At 39.4% G+C, this 21097-nt stretch overlaps 2 protein-coding genes across 2 annotated transcripts; one reads left to right on the top strand and one right to left on the bottom strand.

Annotated features, from left to right (window-relative positions):
• Positions 1–1711: 1711 nt before the first annotated feature.
• On the top strand, positions 1712–6521 carry LOC143860994 (Protein kinase superfamily protein). Its single transcript, XM_077371873.1, has 9 exons — positions 1712–1924; positions 2024–2167; positions 2825–3491; positions 3751–3855; positions 4278–4400; positions 4541–4711; positions 4864–4993; positions 5621–5830; positions 5930–6521. Exons 3-9 carry the CDS (start codon positions 2827–2829, stop codon positions 6035–6037), a joined length of 1512 nt encoding a protein of 503 aa, XP_077227988.1. The 5' UTR covers positions 1712–1924; positions 2024–2167; positions 2825–2826; the 3' UTR covers positions 6038–6521.
• Positions 6522–10115: 3594 nt separating this feature from the next.
• On the bottom strand, positions 10116–20289 carry LOC143861927 (26S proteasome non-ATPase regulatory subunit 14 homolog). Its single transcript, XM_077372897.1, has 6 exons — positions 20058–20289; positions 19629–19806; positions 12577–12658; positions 11117–11293; positions 10859–11026; positions 10116–10572 (listed from the first exon to the last, which is right to left on the bottom strand). Exons 1-6 carry the CDS (start codon positions 20185–20187, stop codon positions 10381–10383), a joined length of 927 nt encoding a protein of 308 aa, XP_077229012.1. The 5' UTR covers positions 20188–20289; the 3' UTR covers positions 10116–10380.
• Between the last annotated feature and the right edge of the window lie 808 nt (positions 20290–21097).

The following is a 21097-nucleotide window of genomic DNA, read 5'->3' on the forward strand; positions in this document are numbered from 1 at the left end:
AATTAAGGTATTAAATTATTGAAATTAATGAAGAATGAGAGTTAGATAATGGGCTAGGTGTGGGGGTAATCAAGTATTGCTATAAAGAAATGAAGAAAGTGGAGAATTCTCATCGTGCAAGCATCCAAGAAAAGGAAAGGGTGTAGAGCATCTAAGAAGGGCTTTAGAAAGACATATAGAAACCAACAAAACCCTGTAATTTATTCACAAAGATAATACTCCCCTGCGAAATCTCAGATTACTTAACAAGGCTACAGTGGGTGTCGTTTGCCAAAAAGAAAGTGAAAAAAAAAAAATGAAGAAAGAATACAAATCAAGATATATTCTCTTTTACCATACAAGTACAAAGAATCCTGTTGCCCCACATTGAGTTTAATAGGAGTCAACAGTCTTATTTTCCCTTTTTCATTTTAAAGAAGACAAAAGTTATAAAGACACCCATTTGCATGAAAATGACCATGTTATCTGTCAAACAAGGTACAACATATAATGAGGAAAATGCATTAATGGTGATGGTTATCCATTTGTGGGCCATCATTGGAGGACTAAGATACGCAGACGATTGCAAGAGTCACATTGTTAGATAAACTTTTATGAGTTTTTTTTATTGGGCCTACTTGCATGACTAAGAATGATCTTAACCGTCCAATATGTGGGTGTAAACAGATTGTTGTAGCCCAATTCAAATCCCCCTTTTTTTTTTTTTTTGGTAATTAAGCTGGGATTGAACCTCTAACCTCAGGGTTGCAGAACAAAACCTTAACCAATTGAGGTAGGGGCAATCCCATTTTAAATCTTCTGATCATCTGATCAGAGCATCCAATGAATCCAATTTCTAGGCTATGGCATCTCTATGGTGAGGCCCGCCAGGTGAATGGTATGGATCATGCGAATGACACGCGGGTGGACGTGATCATAGGGCATCTCACTAGTGTCTCACACAGGGCATCTCTCAATATCACTTCCCTAATTCTCTGCACATAATAAATGCTAATAGAGGACGGGAGGGAAGAAAAGGTGGGCTCATTTGTCTATTACAAAATAAATAATAACAATGACAGAAAAGTCTTAGTTTAAGATAATACTTTAATCAAAAGTTATGCTTCTAATCAAAGTCTTTATCCCTCTCCAATGGAGGCCTTTATCTCATCCCAAGTGAAATTGACATCTAAGAGAAAACCCACTTGCATAGAAAGAGTATGATCTCTCTCTCTCTCTCTCACACCCCCTAATTCTTATGTCGATACTAAAAATGGTTTTTGGCCAAATTTTAAGAATATTTATCAACACGCATCATATGAGTAATAAAGCTGCTCAATCCAAGCACAAGTGACAAAAAGTAGCCATAAGAGCCGTTACAACAAAATATCACTTTTTTCTCCCTTCATATTTTCCTTGAAAAAAATCTTAAATAATTGAAAGAGAGGCTGGAAAGCTGCAAAAACCTAAAAATAAATTTAAAAAGGAAGAATAATTACAAGGGTATTTTCGACTTTTCATAATAGTGACACCTTACTATTTATCTGTTAAAACAGGGGATATTTTGGTAAAGTTCCTTACCCAACCAGCAAGTTTGATTTGGAGATTGTCCTACTGGGTTGACCTTACATTTCTCTCTGCATCAGCATCACCCCTTAAAATTTTTTATTATTATCAAATTTCTGATTTTTTACTATATTTCTACCCAACTATAAATAAATGCAAAGCCCTGTGCCCCCCCCCACCCCCCTAGTTGCTTTATCTATACTGTTCTCTCTCTCTCTCTCTGGTTTTCCTCCATTGCAAACCAAGCTTCTTTCTAGCTTTCATGGTCCCTTTCTCATCCACAGAAAAAGCCCACCAACCCTTTCACCAACCCTTGCTTTTCTGGCCATCCAAATTCTCAAGAACTGGTTTTGCCCTGCATTTTTCCCCTCTTTCAAAGGTGGGTTTTTGGCCTTCCTCTTTTAAAATTTATTTTTTTGGTCCACATCATCTGCAAAAACTCTACTTCTAAACTACTCATCTGCAATGCTGTTATTAGGGTTTTGGGTTTTGGTGGCTTGGGTTATTTGAGGCTGACAAGGGGTATGCCTTAGACAGAACTTTTCTTGTTGGATTTCCCCCCCTTTTTTGCAATTTCTAGGGCTTTTCTAGGGAGATCAAGAGAGTTGAATCAACAAAAAAGGTATTTTTTCTCATTCTTTCTTTTTTAGTGGTGGTATACAGGCTTAGAATGTTGTTCTTTTTTCCCTCTCTTGATGGTATATTATGATGTATTTTTTCTCCTTTTTCTTGATGTTAGATTTTGTGAGAGAGAGCCTCTCATTTTCTTTGTTTTAGCCCATATAAAAATTCTCTTGTGAGTTTCTTCATTAAATGCCTATGAACTTCGTTTGATTTCATCCAAAGAAGATAACTTTCTTCTTTTATTTTTCTGAACATGATTAGAAATAGCAGTGAACCATGATTAAAGGTTTTGGCTATTTTTCAAAATGTGTTTAATTGGCTTTGATCTTTTCTGACTTTGAAGAGATCACAAGTACTTTTCTTCTTCTTCTTCTTCTTTTCATGTAATTGGGGAAAGATATGTACTGCGTAAAATGAACTGATGTTTGGATCTGTTTCTGATACCATTCCCAAATTTCACTGACAATCAGATGCAAGTTTGGAATTATGACATTTAGTATTATCTTGTCATGGAACCCATGTTTCTTGCTACATTCCTTTCTTTTCTTTGTTCTTTTTAGTATCACATTCCAAGTCTAGGTATATCTAGATTTTGTAGTGGGTGAGTTTAAAAGTCCAGTCTCCAAACACTGATACATGTTCTATTCTGGATCAGAAATGTCATCTGGTGGTTCTCTTAATGCTGAACTATCAAGGAAGACATCATTTTTTGGCCTAAAACTATGGGTTGTGATCGGCATATGTGTTGGTGCATTCATTGTGTTAATTCTCACTTTCTTATCTATATGGGCAACGTCTCGCAAGAAATCGAGGAGGATGCTAGACAAGTTCCCTCTCTCCCAAATACCCAATGTTTCAAAGGAGATCGAGGTTGACAGGGCAGGCCTCCAGTTTTTATCTCCCAATTCCCGTGAAGGGGTTCTCGGTATACATGATAAATCATTTGATAAGGATTCAGAAAAGATGTTAGTGCATTTGGGTATGAGCAAATCAAGTGATGCTGATAATATCAGCCAATGCAGCTCGGTTTATCAGCACGACAAAGTGGGTAGCTCACATTCGGGGGATGAAGGAAGCTCGGGTACCATGAACATTCGGAAGCCATCTTCTTCATATGGACTTGTATCGGCATCACCTTTAATTGGTCTGCCTGAATTCTCACATCTTGGATGGGGTCACTGGTTTACTTTGAGGGATCTTGAGTTCGTGACTAATCGTTTCTCGAAGGAGAATGTCCTTGGGGAGGGTGGATATGGAATAGTTTATAAGGGGCGGCTGATTAACGGAACTGAAGTGGCAGTCAAAAAGCTATTCAATAATCTGTAAGTTTTATGGCATCCTCCAATCACTTTACTTTCTAAGGCCCTGTTCGTTTAAGATTATGTCAACTGATTGTGAGTCCCAAACCGTTTAATTATGAGCCCAATAATTGGTTTGGGACTCGCAATTGGTTGTAATAATCTTAAATGAACAAGGCCTAATTGATCATAAGAGGGATATTTTGAATGCTTCCAACAATTTGAAAATATTTGGTTGTCCCTTGATGTTTAGATGTATATTCTTATGCTTCGGGTTTTATAGTGGACAGGCTGAGAAGGAATTTAGAGTTGAAGTAGAAGCTATCGGCCATGTTCGGCACAAGAATCTGGTGCGCCTTTTGGGTTATTGCGTTGAAGGAACTCATAGGTGAAGAGTTGCTTTGGCTATCTTTGTTTTTTCTTTCTTTAATTGTATCTGATTTCATGATAGATTATATATTCTCACAAAGATTGATTACTGCGTTTGGTGTTCCATCGTGTCTTATTATCATGATATAATGAATTTTAGACAAAGATGCAGAAACTAAAACTTTTTAAAACGTATGTAAGCATCTGACTTTACGATAGATTATATATGCTCACAGGGATTGATTACTGCCTTTGGCATTCCATCATATCTTATTCTCATGATATAATGAATTTTAGACAAAGATGCAGAAACTAAAACTTTTCAAAACATGAAAATTAGTTACTACATGTAAACCGCAGCTCTTGCTTCATTCTGCCATTACACTTTGGTTTTTTTTAGTCCAATTGTTGTGAGCTTATGATAATGGATTTGATGTATAGGATGCTGGTTTATGAGTATGTGAACAACGGAAACTTAGAACAGTGGCTTCATGGAGCGATGCGACAACACGGCTCCCTTAGTTGGGAAGCCCGCATGAAAGTTATCCTTGGCACAGCTAAGGCGTAAGTCTGTTCCCCTATTTTAACTGTATACAAACTACCATTGCTTTTCCAACTTCTATGATTCACTAGTTTAGCTTAACAGTCAAGTATAAGTTTTGAGTATTTCGGAAAAATAAATGACGTTCTTAAATGTGATGCAGGCTAGCTTACTTACATGAAGCAATAGAACCAAAAGTTGTCCACCGAGACATAAAATCAAGTAACATTTTGCTTGATGAGTCATTTAATGCCAAGGTTTCTGATTTCGGTTTGGCCAAGCTACTGGGTTCTGGAAAAAGCCATATCACAACCAGAGTTATGGGGACATTTGGGTATTACTTACTCCACCTTATTTTTCTGATACCTTGTAATAGATACCTACATGAAATTTTCAGACCAATTCTGTTTGGTCGGAAAATTTGCTGATCACATCTGAGGCATTTTTGAACCTGAGGCCTACCATTTGTTTCTTATGTAATTTCAGGTATGTGGCACCAGAATATGCAAATACAGGGTTATTAAATGAGAAGAGTGACATTTACAGTTTTGGTGTTCTATTGCTTGAAGCAGTCACTGGGAGAGACCCAGTGGATTATGGTCGGCCTGCGAATGAGGTAACTGAATTCCATAGATAACTGATAGATAACATGTTTTCATGGAAGCTTCTCTTCTTTTTGGTGCCCATGTTTTTTTCCACGACATTCTAATCCTAGTTACATCCAAGGTTTTAAATTTCAGCCGAAATCAAAAATTTCCGATTTAGGTGAGGACCGAAACTGAAATTTCCAAAATTTACCAAATATTAATTTCGGAACGGTAAGGTTGCTCCATTGTGACCTGGTGGTCACGGGTTCGAGTCACGTAAACAACCTCTCTGCAAAGCAGGGGTAAGGCTGAGTACATTTGGCCCTCCCTAGACCCCGCAATGGCGGGAGCCTCGTGCACTGGGCGGCCCTTTTTTTAATTTTGGAAATTTCGGCAAAAATTCTTGATAAAATATTACTTTTTTATTCCTTTTTAAAATTTCAGCTGAAATTACCAAAATTTCGGCCCAAGAAAATGACATTTCAAGCGCTTCTACCGAATTTCGGCTAAAATTTCGGTTTCAATGAGGACCGAAATTACCCCTGAAACCAAAATTTAAAACCTCGGTTACATCTTCAACTAGTCTTATTATGTTAAAATGGAAAAGATATTTTTTTATAAAACGAGTGAACCACTCTCGCTTATGCTTGTGGCAGGTGAATCTTGTCGAATGGCTTAAAGTGATGGTAGGGACTAGAAGGGCAGAAGAAGTTGTAGACCCGAACCTAGAAGTTAAACCAACAACGCGAGCTCTAAAACGTGCCCTTCTAATTGCATTGAGATGCGTCGATCTTGACTCTGAAAAAAGACCCAAAATGAGTCAGGTCGTTCGCATGCTCGAAGCAGAAGAATTCCCATTTCGTGAGGTGATGATCTTTTATACTAAATCCCATCTAGTTCTCCTGTTTTAGATTAACAGACCTCTTGAGGAATCTCATCACAGTGACTTTACATGCTTTTTACAGGATAGGAGAAACAAGAGAAGTCATGCTGGAAGCATGGAAATTGAGTCTCTGAAGGACACTTGTGGTTCTATGGACATGGACAACAAAGTAGAGAAACAAGGGAGTTAATCTAGAGCTTTCATGGATAATGCTGACAATGCAACAAATGGGTAGTCCTTTTCTTTCTCTGCAGGTTAAAGCTTTTCTCCAATCTTGACAAACCATCAAAAGGTCATAATACTAGTAATCAATATGCTCTCCAACTTTTGCCCACAGTGTTTAAAATGAGTTTAAATGAGGATTTCCCTTGTGGGTTTTGGATTTTAGGCTGTTGTTTTACTATCACTATTCTAAGGCAATAACAATCAACAGGTGAAGAGAGATGCCAGTTATCATTAATAGCTGAGGATTACTTTTTTTTTGCTGTACAGATTTCCTTTTGGGTTATCAGTTAGGCATCTTCTGCCTCTAACAGATGATATCATTCCCTCCCTGTTTCCCATTTCTTTTTCCGTTCTTGCACTGGTCAGGACACTCATTAAGTTCACTTTTCTCACCCACTCCTGTATTGCTTGTTAAAGAACTTAATCATTAATTTACCTCTATCTCTTCACTTTTTTGCAGTAATGGGTTGCTTTTCTTGTTTGTACAATGATGCTTATTCCTCTGTCTCTTCACCCACTCCTGTATTTTACCTCTAAATCATTCCCTCCCTCTTTCTACCTTTTCTTTATACCATATTTACATATATAATCCTTTCTACTCTTAAGTTTTGGTCATGTTTAGAGTTTCTTCTTTTCTTCTATAGTGAAAAATTGTGGAAGAGACCAGTGAACATTAAAGAACCAGCTAAGGCGATTAGGATTTTTTTATTGTGGCTTTTCTCACATTTCTAATTCAGATCAACGGCCATCATCAGTGTTGAGAAGGTGGGCCACACTAAAAGCCAACATTCAGATCAACGGCCATTTCACATGTTAATATAAAAGGGGACCACCTCTCTAACGGTCTCTTTTTTGTATTGAAATTGGAAATGGAATTCCACAAAAGCTACTTTAGTCATCTAAGAGACTTTTGGCTTTTCTTTTGCCAACCTCTTTTTACTACTTTTTATCTTTTGAATTACATGAGCAATCAATGGTCCAAAATGACCAGATTGTCCCTAAATGAAATAAAGAAGGGGCCCACCAACTTCCTTCTTTTGTGCTAGATTCAAACGCTTACAAGGAAAAGAAGCAAGTACCCATTTTAGGGAAGAGGAGGAATATGTCGTCATTGGATTCTAGGTGTGCCTTTTAGATGGGGCACCCCTTTTTCCCCAATGTATTGCCTTTTAGATAGCAAAGCTTGGCCTAGGAAAGTAAATTCTCAAACCCCACAATCTCACCCAATTCAACAACAATGGCGCTTCTCCCGCAACCAAAATCGGTTGTTGACTTACTACTCCCCTGATCCAACTCAATGCTTATGGCATCTCCAAGTGTGTTCATATCTGGAGGGTTCTGTTTTTAAATTGAAATTGCCGCATTACAAGAGCACTTCGATTATGTGGATCCAATGGGGCACCCTTGCATCTGATTTTCGCATCAGTTTAGCTGTGACCATGTTTTGATAATGAAGCGAACTTACCATGTTTTTTATTGTTTAACTAGCTGTCGATGGTTATTACAATTCCAAAAAAGTTCTCCAACGGCCAAAGTATGGGCAAATGTGAGTTCGCCCTGTTATCAAAACATGGAAATGGCTTTTCTAGGCAATTTCGCGGAAAGCCTTTTCGCGGCTCACCTTTGCAGCAACACGGGCACCCTTTACATGTATAGGGATTTTTTGCCTATTAGTCCCTCCCAAGCAAAATAAATGCTAAAACATCCCTAAGAATTGCGATTTATTCAGAGGGTCTTGGTTTTAGAAAATTGTTACTTCTCAACATTTTAATTGCTTTCTATTTCTGCGAAACTCTCTCCTTAAATGTTTTACCTTCTCCATTTTAATTAAAAATGTACTTTCATTTTTTACCAAAGATTGACGGAAGTGATATTTACGCCCCTTTTGATCACCAGGGACACCCAGCGCCAGTGTACGTGGCAATCAAATCCACTAGATTTTTCTGACATCAAGTACATTTGCCCCCCTTTAGTCATTGATGCACCGGGACCGGGTGTCCCTGGTGATCAAAAGGGGCGTAAATATCACTTCCCAAGATTTAATATCCTAGTTTAGAAATGGGAAATTATACTCTGGCAGTCCAAAAAATACAATGGGGCTCACGTTGTATGGGTGATCTAGCCCAACCCACTGATCCGTGGAGGTTTTCTATATTGTACTGTCCATTTTATACCTCCACAAATTGGAAGAACGAAGAAACGAGAGAAGTGCGTAACGAAGAAACGAGAGCCATTAGTAAAACATGCGTAGTGGAGACCATTGGCGTGGCTGTAGAACTATATCAAGGACTGTCTGATGAATGGTTTGGAACACCCCAGCAATGTGGATCCCACTTTATTTTGGGGCTCCGCCGGCCACTAGAGAGAAATTATATGGTGTACAGAAATCCTCTACAAATCGGAGGGTTAGGATCATCCTGTGAGAAGATTTTTTGGGCACACCCTATCTATGTAAAGGCCCATCTAATGAATGGTTTGGATCATCCCAACAATTTGGGTCCCACTGAGAAAAACAACAATCATCTGGTTTAGGGACTTTTTTTGCAACAATTTCTAAAAGCAGAAGTCAATGAATAAATAGCAATTCTTAGGGATTTTTGGTGAGTAAGCAGGGGTTAGGAGGACCCCGACTAGATATATTATGAAAAAGATAGGAATACAATCAAGAGATGGGGCAACAAAGGCCACCGAAGGCTAAACGCCCAAAACAACTAAATAGAGAGAATTACATTCAAACACACCGAAATTTATAAACGAACGTAGATTTTTCTATCTTGGTCCGAGGAGATCTGCTCGAGAAGCAGAGGGGGGTTAATGAAGGGAGGGATATTGGAGCCTTTGATGATGCATTCTCTTTTGGACAGAATATCAGCGGCCATGTTGGTCTCCCTCCAAACATGAGAGATCCTCCAAGATTGGAACCTTCCAAGAAGCCTTTTGGTTTGAGTGATCATCTGAAGTTGTCTCCAAGGAGGTTTTGCTTTTCCGCTAATGATGTCTGCATCATATTTGGAGTCAGTTTCACACCAGATTTGGGCCATGTTAAGAGATGCCGCAAGCTGAATGCCTTTTTGCATTGCCGTAAGTTCAAGCACATAAATTTCAGCTTTGTAAGTGCCATAGCCATTCCATCACTATCCCGAATGATTCCCCCCGAAATTTATACTTAAAATTCTCTGCCGCCAGCAAATTTGCATTGGAGATAGAGTCTTCAAGGTTAAAAAAGTTCAGCTTGGTTCGAATATCCAGCAGAATGTCTCTGAGTAGCAACTGCTTATGGCGAGCTTTTGCTCTCAAAGACTGGTATTTCTTTCTATCCAAATCTGATGAATCGAGGATATGAAGGCGATTCTTAAAGCAATTGCCGACTGACCCTTTCCTTTCCAGTTTGATCGAATCCATTCTTCCTCTTCATGTAGATTTCTCAACGGTTTTCTCCTGGCTCTCCAAATCCAAGCAGAATAGCAACAACACCTGAAGAATAGATGGTTAATGGATTCCAGGTCAGTTCTGCAGAGGGGTGGTTCACTCTTGCAAAAGCCAGCCACCAAATGGTACAAATAAATCCGATGTGCTGGTTTATTAAATTTATTTAAGAGAAAATTTTATAGTAAGAAATATTTCATCTAGGAAGATGATATGGAGACCAAGAGTAACGGGACCTGCAATGAAAATATGCCACGTGCGAAAGAAAAAATTTACTTTTTGGTGATTTCGGGATTGCTCATGTCATTAGTGATGTTGTGGCACAAAACAATTTGTTCGGTCGCTTTTAGGTCCTACTCTCGGTTTCCCTAGCATTACTCTTTCATCTAATATGTCTGCTTATATATATAGAAGGGAAGATATTTTGTGAACTGGACAGGAGCGAGACCTAATTGACAGAATAGGCATGGTGTTAGATGGCTCTAACCAATCCAGCATGTCTGATACAGGCATATCCTGTGTCCCTCTGCAGATGTTCTTACTCTTCTTCCTTGCAAGTGGGGCTTGAATTTACTGACATGGCATAGGTCAAGAAAGGAAGAAAATTCAGTGGTTCCTTATCTAGAAAAAATATTCAGGGGACAAGGCCTGAACAACTCAATCCTGCATTCAACCATCTAATTTCATTGTTCAACAGTTTTGACAACATATAGAATTTGGAGTAATTTTTTGCAAACAATCAAAGGCAAAAGTGATTTTTTTTCTGATCAGGTTCCTTCAATGATTTTGGTAATCCCCAAATACCGACTGCGCGGTTTTGGCAATCCAACTGAAAGCATTCCCCCGGTCTTGACACCATCTTGTTCTACAGTTAAGAATCCCCTAAAAGACAACAGTGTCTAACATGGTCCCTAGTGTCTGAATTATGTTAGAAGACATCAGGTTAGAGACGTGCTCCTCCAGATGCTTCTTGGCGTCCTGTCTGCCTACATTTGCAATCGCAAGCTTCTCAGGAGGCAACTCATCCTCCTCCTGAACAGCCTTGTTGTATTTGATGGCCAAGCTCAACATCTCCTGCACATTCACCAAGATGCCAGACAAGAATTAGTTTTGTAGGATTGTTTTTTGAATCATAAAGTTTTGAGCCGTCCCCAACTAATTTGGGACAAAGGCTTAGTTGAGTTGAGAAAGTTTTGCAGGAAACTGATAAGAAAATACAAAATACAGATAAGCATAAGTTTATTCATCAAGGGCTTTGGTTATTTCAGAAAATGAATCGGAGGTAGGTAACCAAGTTGGCACTAACAAATTTCTTACAAAATTCTAGAGTGGAAGATTAGGCCAAGAAAACACTCCTTACCTGTACAGTCTGCTCATTGGTTTTAGAATGAGAATCAAAACGCTGTAGAGTCAAGCCATCAGTCCACTTCTTCTTGTGCAGATTCAGTAACATCTTCTCCTCAAGTTCATTCTTTCTGTAGTTAATGGCTATAGAGTAGTAATGCCGGTTCAACCCATGGATCAAGGCCTGAGAAGTCACAAATGAAACCAGGTCACACTGGCGTAACATACTGATTGAGAAAATATTAAAGGACATGACATATCAAGGGGCTCTCACCTGAATGGAAGGTTTGTTAAGATGTCCAAGGTTGGATGTCGTCTGTCGTGGCTCTTGGCCTAGCATCATTGTCTGTGGGTTGATCAATCGGAAGGCATCAATCACCACCTTCCCTTTAACACTCTGGATTGGGTCTACCACCACCGCAACAGCCCTTTGATTCAGAGCTTCAAAACTCTGCATGAGGCAAAGTAATTCAGCCAGCAAAACTGTTTGGTCAGCAATAAAACCAATTTAACTGTTAAACAACCAATTACTCCAAAAGCTTAAACCGCTGGAGATGGCGTTATTTATTTTTATTCTTACTTAACACTCCCCCTCACATGTGGCCCCTCTTTTTAGGGTTGGCCTACACGTGACGCATGTGGCCTCTTTTTTGGGTTGGCCATTACGTGTACATTTTTAATATCAAGGAGTTTTTTTTTTTTTTTAAATGACATTATATTATAAATCATACGGATTTTACATAAGATAGGGACCAGGAGTCCCCCTCTGCTTTATATAATATCAAGGAGTTTTGAACCCATGACCTTTGCTCAGATACCATGTTATACAACCAATTACTCCAAAAGCTTAAGCCATTGGCGATGGCGTTATTTAATCTATTATACTTTTAACAGTACCAAAAAGCACACCATAAAAGTCCTTTGGAGGATATTCTACCTATAACCTCAACCACTGCATAACAGGCCACGACAGAATGAAGCATAACTGATCCACAACTCCAAACAAGCTTAATGAAAATGTTTAAAAACCAAAAGCACGTTCCATATAGAGATGGGTGTAATTAATATTATAAGGTTCTGCCACCATAAGTGAGAAGATCAATGTTTAAAAACGCGGATGTGATGCGGAACACGGCCGAAGAAAATCCTAGTCCACTCGGCACAACGTGGTACGCTGTCATAATTCGGGAGAGTCAAAGGAGAATTTATTAACTCTGCAGCGCAAAACTCGGAACGCGGCCAAGATAAGAGGGAGTCGACTCGGGGGAGTCCACAATGAAGCGGAGAAGTTTTAAAACTATGGAGAAGATGCTGATGAGGTGAGTTTTGCGACCAGAACGAGAGAAGATGCCACTGAGTTGAAACATTTATAGAACACTGATTGGAAAACAAGGACACCAGGGGTTATCAGTGTTTCAATGAGGAATCGGACGAGAACGCGGCCAAGGTTTAAAAAAAAAAACGCATCGACTTGGGCAAGTCAATGATTGACATGGTCAATTTTTCATTAACTCGTGTGAGTCAAAGGTTTTTTTTTATTGCCCTGGTAGGGCAAAGCTCGAACTCGGATGACGATTGATTCGGAAGCTTTTAAACAGTGCGGGTATATACCGGCACTACGGCAAAATAAAACCAAAAGAAAAAGGCAAGTCAATTTATTATTCAAGATAAAAGAATTATGGCATAAAAAAGATAGAAACATTCCACAAGGCAGAACAGAACAAAATACACCACCTGCTGCGTATTTATGTCAACCCCAGAAAGCCAACAACCAAAGCCAGGATGAGAATGATACCATCCTACCACCATCTCAGGTCTGCAATAACACGTTGAAAAATAAGCAAAATAATTCCCATAGTAATTGAAATTAGCCATGCTAGATTTGTTTATGCAATTCCCGGTGCAATAAGAAAAAGGAAACTAACATAGTTATATATGTAAATGGAACAATAGCAACATAAGAATGGGCATCTTAAGTGCATATAGTCCTCTTGTATGCCTTCCAAACACAATATGATGCAGTCACAGTCAGCAACCAGTACTAAATTCATGGTAGTGGCAAAGAAGTGAAATTCAAGGTGATTGATGTACAACTACTACGACAGTCATTTATATATAACCACCAGCGCTACTTTTAGAAAAAAGAAAAAAAAGAAAAACAAAGGTATAACTACCACAATCTTTTTTTTTATCAGGTTCCAATATAGCATTTGTTCAGGAAAACAAGAGACAATAGATTCAATAATGATCTTATGGTAGTCGTCAGCAAGAGAAGCTTCAGTACAATCTCCAATTAGGGATCATCATAAATTCATTCCAACTTGTGGCAAAGTTGGCTCTTGGGCTTACATGATTTCTAGGTCAGGGAACTAAGAAGTTTACTGTGTGGTTCGATGCGGGCAGAGTGGCAATGTGTACAGCTTTGTACCTATCAGGCTTGACAGGAAAGGCAGCATTAACCTTACCCGATTGGGTCTGGTAGAGCTGCTCATGTGGCCGGGGCTCCACATGTATTGGGCCTATTGGCCTTGTAGAAATGGTTGTAGTTGCCTCATTTAGAACACCAAGTAGGTCTCTAGTCATGCCATAATTAGGCACACATAAAGGATAGTTAATGAGTAATGCATTGTTGCATTCCAACACGAAACAAACCAGCAACCAAGTTAAGGATAGTTAATGAGTAATGCATTGTTGCATTCCAGCAACCAAGTTCCCCATGGCTAGTGAATGGGTATGATTACAGGAAAGCTCCCCATGGCTAGTGAATGGGCAGGATTCCAGGTTCTTATGGCATCAAGAAATTACATACAGCAACTAAGTTCCCCATGGCATGTAGATATTAATAGAATGGATAGGATTTGTTGATAGCTTCTAAAAGGATTCAAGAAGTTTCAGCAGAAGGCTTCTCATCAAAGGTTCTCTCAGGATCATAGTTTAAAAACTTGACAAGTCAACCCAGAACTCAACCAAGATCACTCGAGTACTTATTTTCTCAAAAAGGTTAATGTAGAAAGAGGTAACTGAAAAACCACCTGTAGGGGAAGAGCAAAACAAGCTACACAATGGTTGTGGCCCATGAGGCCCATGTAATACTTCTTGACAAATAGCTGTGGCACCTTCAGGAGGAGAATAGTTTATAGGGACATGTTTGCTAAAGAACAAGGAGTAGCATGGGGTGGGTCGCTTGCTGGTGACATCAATGGATCTACCGTCGCTACAAGAGCTTGGAGGGCCATCTCTACAGTAGTGAAGTGATTCAACAAAGGCATCAGGTTCAGAGAATGTGGGTGACAACATCATATTCTGGCTGGATACAGCGTAGTGATTCCCATCTCAGAAACTCACTTCAGGTATTATTCAGTTGTAATAGAGTTCCTAGAGTAGTTGACTCCTATGTCAGGAAGGATGGGGCATTTCTTGGAAGATTCCTTTCCACCGTAACTTCTTTTGATCGTGTGATTGGTCCAATGGTGAGTTTTCAGATTTGATAACATTTGGCTTGGGGTGCTGGGTTTCAAGAATTTGATTAATATATGGTGGAAGGAGGAACTAGTCTTGGATCGGTTTTGGCATCGATGTCCATCCACGTCCCACAGCCAGTTATGAGGAATGGAGATGGATAGGGTTACTAATTTGTTATTTTTCCATTCACAGTGATGTAATCCTTGGGGGAGACATATGCCCTTATACTGTTTTGGGGGACACCTTGCCCCCTCTTGTATTTCTCTGGGTTAATAAAAGTCAATTTTCAAAAAAAAATAAAATATATATATATATATATATATATATATATATATATATATATATATGAGAAAACGGTTCCTACACATATGTGTAGAGAGTTCTCTACACACTAGCTTAAATTACAGTGGGGGCCCACATTGTTTGGGTGATCCAAGCCATCCATTTTAAAGACCCTCACATAGATAGGGTGTCTACAAAAAATCAGATCCATAGGATCATCCCAACCCTACGATTTGTGGAGGTAAAATGGATGTCTTTAAACCTTCACAAATTAGTCCATTTTTTGCCTCCACAGTTCGAATGGTTAGGATGATCCTATGGATCTGATTTTTTGTGGACACCCTATCTATGTGAGGGCCTTAAAAATGAATGGTTTGGATCACCCAAATAATGTGGCCCCCACTGTATTTTAAGCTAGTGTGTAGATAACTTATCTACACATATGTGTAGGAACCATTTTCTCTCTCTCTCTCTATATATATATATATATGAGGAAAAGGATTGTGAGCTTGAGCGTTGGAACCTTATGGTGAGCTTGAGCTCTCAAACCAATGAGGCCCACATTGTTAGGATGATCCAAAGCATTCACTAGAAAGGCCTTTACATAGATAGGGTGTGTACAAAAAATCAGCTCCATAGGATCATCCTAACCCATCCATTTGTGGAGGTCAAAATGGACAGACCACAAATCTGCCCATTTTTGCCCTCCACTTTTGGAGGGGTTAGGATGATTCAATGGAGCTGATTTTTGGTACACATCCTATCTATGATAGGGCCTTGCAAATGAATGGTTTGGATCCTCACAGAAATTGTGGGACCCATGTGATTAGTGCACTCAAGCGCACCATTTCCTATTAGAGCTTGAGCGCACGAACATATTCCTCTATATATATATATATAGGGAAATGATCTCTGCGCTCCAGTGTTTTGATAAACATGAGCTCCACTTGTCTGTCGTGTAGTATTTAAAGGGATGACAGAGGATATTACGGTTCTCAAAAGGCTCTTAAAGCCCTTTAAATGCTATACAACAAACAAGTGAGAGCATGTTTATCAAGACATTGGAGCGCTGAAATCATTTCCCTATATATATTTATACTCATAGTTGAATTGTTCTTCATGAAATTTTTCTAAAGGATTCATTTTAGCCGACCCCAACTAGTTTGGGACAAAGGCTTTGTTGAGTTCAGTATACCCATAGTTGAATTGTTCGGCACAATCAAGACCATATCATGTCTGCTCATCATCATGAAAGAGGAAGGTAATTGTTTAAGTCATCGGAGGTGGTTACTTCAAAGATTAATGAGAAATTGGGAAAAATCAAGGTTGTTTCACAAGTGTGCATTGTGCACATTTCACTTATGCAAGCAATTATGAGCTTCATACAACTCATGAGAGTTACTCATTGCAGCCTAAGGGTGTCAATTTTGGCTCGGGCTCGGAAGCTCGCTCAAGCTCGGCTCGAAAAAAACTCAGCTCGAATCCTTAACGAGCCGAGCCGGCTGACCAGGCTCGTTAAGCTTAACGAGCCGAGCCCGAGTTAGGCTAGGCTCGGCTCTGCTCGTTAAGAATTTAATATATTTAAATATATATATTATATATTAATATATACATGTCCAGAGAGTGAAAGGGGGAGGCAAAATATGTCACTTCTTTTTTGGAACCCCATTTGTTACTTGGACCACCCCCCGTAGTGTAAAAAGAGTAGTCAAATTACACTAGATAGGGCTGTCCAGGGGAGATGAGGGGTGTGAATTTAATATAATCCGAGCTCGATAAGGCTCACGAGCCGCTCGCGAGCCTGGCCGGCCTGACCGAGCCGAGCCCGAGCCGAGCTTTTGAGCTTAACGAGCCGAGCCGAGCCTGGCCAAGCTCGGCTCGGCTCAGCTCGTCTCGTTTACACCCCTATTGCAGCCTGCTCCTCGCACGTGTTCGCGCCATTGAAGCTCGACGAATGTTACCACAAGGAGAAGTATGTTGAACTGTCATGCACACACTCTTGGATAAGAGAATATGGCCTAATGTACAATTGGCATACTTTGTCCTTCCACCCCATACGTGTTGGCTAATAAAAGGCTAGGGAGAAGGAAGAGCCGCGTCAATGGGCGAAGACCATAAGATGCCTGATGTGTAAGAACTAAGAAGCTATCCTACGACTACTCAGATGCACCTCTGGAAGCTGCTCCTCTTCTCCATTACTTGGAAATGAAGAACATATTTGCAAGACTTAGTTCCCTGTCTTTCAAGTTATAGCAAGTGAAAAGCTTATTAGCCTAGTCTTTTAAACAAAGGCTTCAACTATCGAGGGCATTGAATCACTCCATGCCTTTGGCAACATCCAACAAGATGAGTCTAAGAAGAGATCTAATTGAAAGATGACCTTTATTATGCTGTACCTAAACCCTCCCAACCTCAATCACACACTTTTTTCTTCCTTTCCCTCGCTTCTAATAATGTATGGGAACAAAATACGGTCAACCATCCATCATCCACTAACCACACCATTTTCAAGAACTAGGTTCAGATCAAGCTTCTACCACTAATAAAGAATTAAATTAATTTTTTTTTGAATGGTAATGGATTGCATTAATCATGAAAAGAAGGGGTAAACCCGATGCCCGAGATGGTCAGTACATAAAGAGAATGAACATAAGCAACTATACAGAAAAAGAAGAATAAAATTAAGTTATAGGGAATAATTCCACAAGGTACCAAAATCACAGATCATAATTATTCAATTTATTCACCTTTGAATGTCCATAAGACATTAAGACCCATTCCGATGCGGGGGATTTGGATTTGTGATGTGGAAATATGTTGTATCAAAATCCAAAATCTTCAATTACCATTCTAAAAAATCCAAAATTTTCCAATCAACAGAATTTTAAATAATTCCGTTCCGATGCCCCCATTAATTGGATTTGGATTTGAGATTTGGAAATATGTGGAATCAAAATCCAAAATCTTCAATTGCCATTCTAAAAAATCCAAAATTTTCCAATCAACAAAATTTTAAATAATTCTGTTTGGATGACCCCATGAGGAATTGCATTTCAAATCCAAGATTTACATATTTAGTGTGGAATGCAAACCAACAGGCATGGGGCACGTGGGTTTAGATGGATTAAAAGGGGAAGAAAAACATATGGGCAGGAGGAGGGGGACATGGTGGTGTCAAAGACACAAGGGTGGGTCTTGATCAATTGTGAAGGTGGTGCTAAGGTGGTCACGATGATGCTTTCTATGGCAATAAGTGAACGACGAGTTGTGGGAGGAAGGTTGACAGAGATGAGGAGAGGAAGGAGAATCGAGTGAATCATGAGTGGGAGGAGGGTTGATCGCGAGGGAAGATGAAGATAATAAAAATTGCAAATATGTCGCAATTTAAATTGGTGTAGTGGATTTGGAAATTCAAAGGATTTGAGCGAAATACAAATCCTCCGCCCCTTTTCTCACCCCAAATCCACAGCAATCCTCCAGTCTTTTTCTCGCCCCAAATCCACAGCATTCAAACGGGTCCTTATGGAAATATGAAATACATACCAGTATACAACAATATATGAAGCACAGAACTTGCTCAATCTCACACTATTTGGATAGGAGACATAATGGAGAAGGGGTCTCTTTTCCACTCAACATACTACATTTTTGTTTTGAGTGGCGCCGTAATATACTACATTAAATACATTGCCCCAAATGTTTGAAAAAACACCATTCGAACCTGATTACATTGGCTACCTATGCTACTACAACACTCAACAAAACTCTCAGATAGAAATGTCAGAATTTTTTTTGCATAATAGAAATGTCAGAACTACTAGCATAGACACATACACTTGTAATATTTGAGCCAATGGATCCCCCATATGGATGAATTTCAGCAATAAATGAATTTCTGAATATTCATCTAATCACCTTACTTAAAACTGCTAGGTTCGTTTGGATGTTGTAGATTTGGGGGCGCGGATTTGGATCCCCCCCCCCCAAAATAATAATCCAAATCTAGCATTTGGGGTAAGAAAAGAAGATAGAGGATTTGGATTTCAATGAAATCCATTAGGCAGTGTTTGGTTGCACAAAATCTCGGCCACCGTCGGAATTTTGAAGGAATTTCATATGCCATGCCTCATTTGGTTGCCAATATTGCATTGAACTCCCAGGAGACTCCTTGACATGTTTCCTAGGTACATTCATGTCCCCTTATTATAACTTTCAAACCAAATTCTACAAAAAAAAAGGTGGAATTTTGGTTGAAAATCCATGAATTTCAAAATCTCAAATCCAAATTCAGATAATGGGGGTATCCAAATTGGCCCTAGGACTATGGGACCCCCATTGAAGAATAAGGTTCAAACTTCAAACACACCATTTCCTGATAAAACTATGGATCAAAATTCCTAGTCGTCTTTATCTCTTCATAACACATAAGCCACTCTACAAGAAACTTTTGTCTCTTTCAGCCACCGAACTATGCTAACCAAAAAGTTAAAATGGGTATTTGTACCCTCTGTCAAATCATCACTAACTGTCAAAGTCATGGGGGAGACATGAACATGACAGCACTGACCATCATATCAATTAAATGCCAAAACCGAAACGCAGCATCATATGAGCATACCAAATTGGCAAAGTGGTTAAAGAAGCTATTGTAGCTGACAGAGACCAAACCAGCCACCGAAAAGCCAGTTTTGGCTCCAAATGCAAAGTACATAAATGCAAAGTACATAACCGACACTTGAGAACAAGAAGCTAAACCATCACTCTACTCTGAGGGATGCAATCACACCTAAAAAGTCTATTTTCCTATTTTAACAATTTATCTAAGTTCTGTTGCATTCAGCCTAACATACACTCTTTTGACGCAGTCAACCATTTTCTTCGATCCCTATTTCCCAATCTAAAGTTCTAAACAATGAGTTGCGTCTCCCACTAGTAATAAAACAATCAAATGACTCAACCAAGAATTAACCCACACAGACATTGAAGAATACAGAATTTAATACACTAGTCCATAAGAAGATGATAGATAAGAGGGGAAATACCTGCCCGTCTGTTTGAGCATATCGAGCATGTTGGTTTGGAAGACGTGATCAACAGCCTCGACACTGACACCGGTACCGCTCTGGGGCATCGCGAAAACATCAACTACACGGACGGTATACTCATCAACAAATTCACCAAGCATTAGCCCCATGACTTCCATTGGAACACCAGCTCTTCCTATACCATAAAAAACCCTAATTTTCTCAGCCAAGAAGCACACCAACATAAAAGAGAAAACCCTAATTAAAAAAAACACAGATATTTCATGGAGAGAAAGAGGGAGAGAGATTCTAAGAACCACACCAAAATAAAAGAGAAAAAAGTGCGAATAATAAACAGATCTCGAAGGAAGGAACAAGTAAACCCTAATTCACAAAATAAGAAATTGCATGAGAGAGAGAGAGAGAGAGAGAGAGAGATTGAATTACCGTGTTTAAGCATCTTAAGGAGGGCAAGGGAGGAGATGTAGACCTGCTCTGAGGAATCAAGAAGAGGAGAATCGGGAGGTGGGTGTCCCATTCCCCCTGCACCCGAGAATATCCTCTGCAATCTCTCCATATCTCTATCTCTATCTCTCTCGGTCGATTCGCTGCAGCTAGGGCTTTTCTTAGGGTTTCTTCTGCTGATATTTTAGATCCTATAAATAGTTTCTTGTTTCCCAAGTAAATTTGATTCTGATATTTGAGAGAGACTTTCAGTCTTTCACCTTAATCTATCCATCTATCTATCTGAGCACAATCATCGACGGTGTGAGATTGATGGTTAAAATGAAAAGAGTGATTAATCAGCCTTCGATCATAATACACGTGGCACATGTAAGTAATGGTTAATGGAGCCCGCACTGGATTTTATTTTCTCTGAAAAAACTTTTCATGAAGTATGAGTTATGCGCTGTTTGGTTAACTCGTTTTAAGGATTTTCTTCTCAGGTTTCTATGAGTGATGGCTGTTATATTCTTTCTCATATAAAATGGCCAAAATACTCATACCCATAAAAAATGATAAAAAAATACCCCTGTACAATCAAAATGACCAAAATTACCCGTCTTTCATTCACCCCACCTCAATTAGGGGTATTTTTTCATTTTCTTGAAGATGGGGGGTACTTTAGTCATTTTCTATGAGATAAGAGTATTTTGGTCGTTTTTCATAGGATAAGATATTTTGCTCATTTTCCATGAGATAAGTAGGGCTGCAACTCGGGTCGGGAGGGTCGGGTTTTGGAGAACCCAACCCTACCCGAGAAATATCTCGGGTCGGGTTGGGTTGGGTCGGGTTTTTTTTTGGAAAACCCACGATTCCCAAACCCGGCCCTACCCATGATAAATCTCGGGTTGGGTCGGGTCGGGTCGGGTCGGGTTTTTTCACGTTGACGCGATTTTTTAAGGAAAATTCTTGTTTGGCAAGGCAACTCAACTCATAGAAGCAGAAATTACACTCACATTACACTTGAATCAAACAATGATGTA

The sequence above is a fragment of the Tasmannia lanceolata genome, unplaced genomic scaffold (genome assembly GCF_043159265.1).
Source record: "Tasmannia lanceolata isolate RefF3 unplaced genomic scaffold, GAP_Taslan_0.1 ptg000037l, whole genome shotgun sequence".
Classification (NCBI taxonomy): Eukaryota; Viridiplantae; Streptophyta; class Magnoliopsida; order Canellales; family Winteraceae; genus Tasmannia; species Tasmannia lanceolata.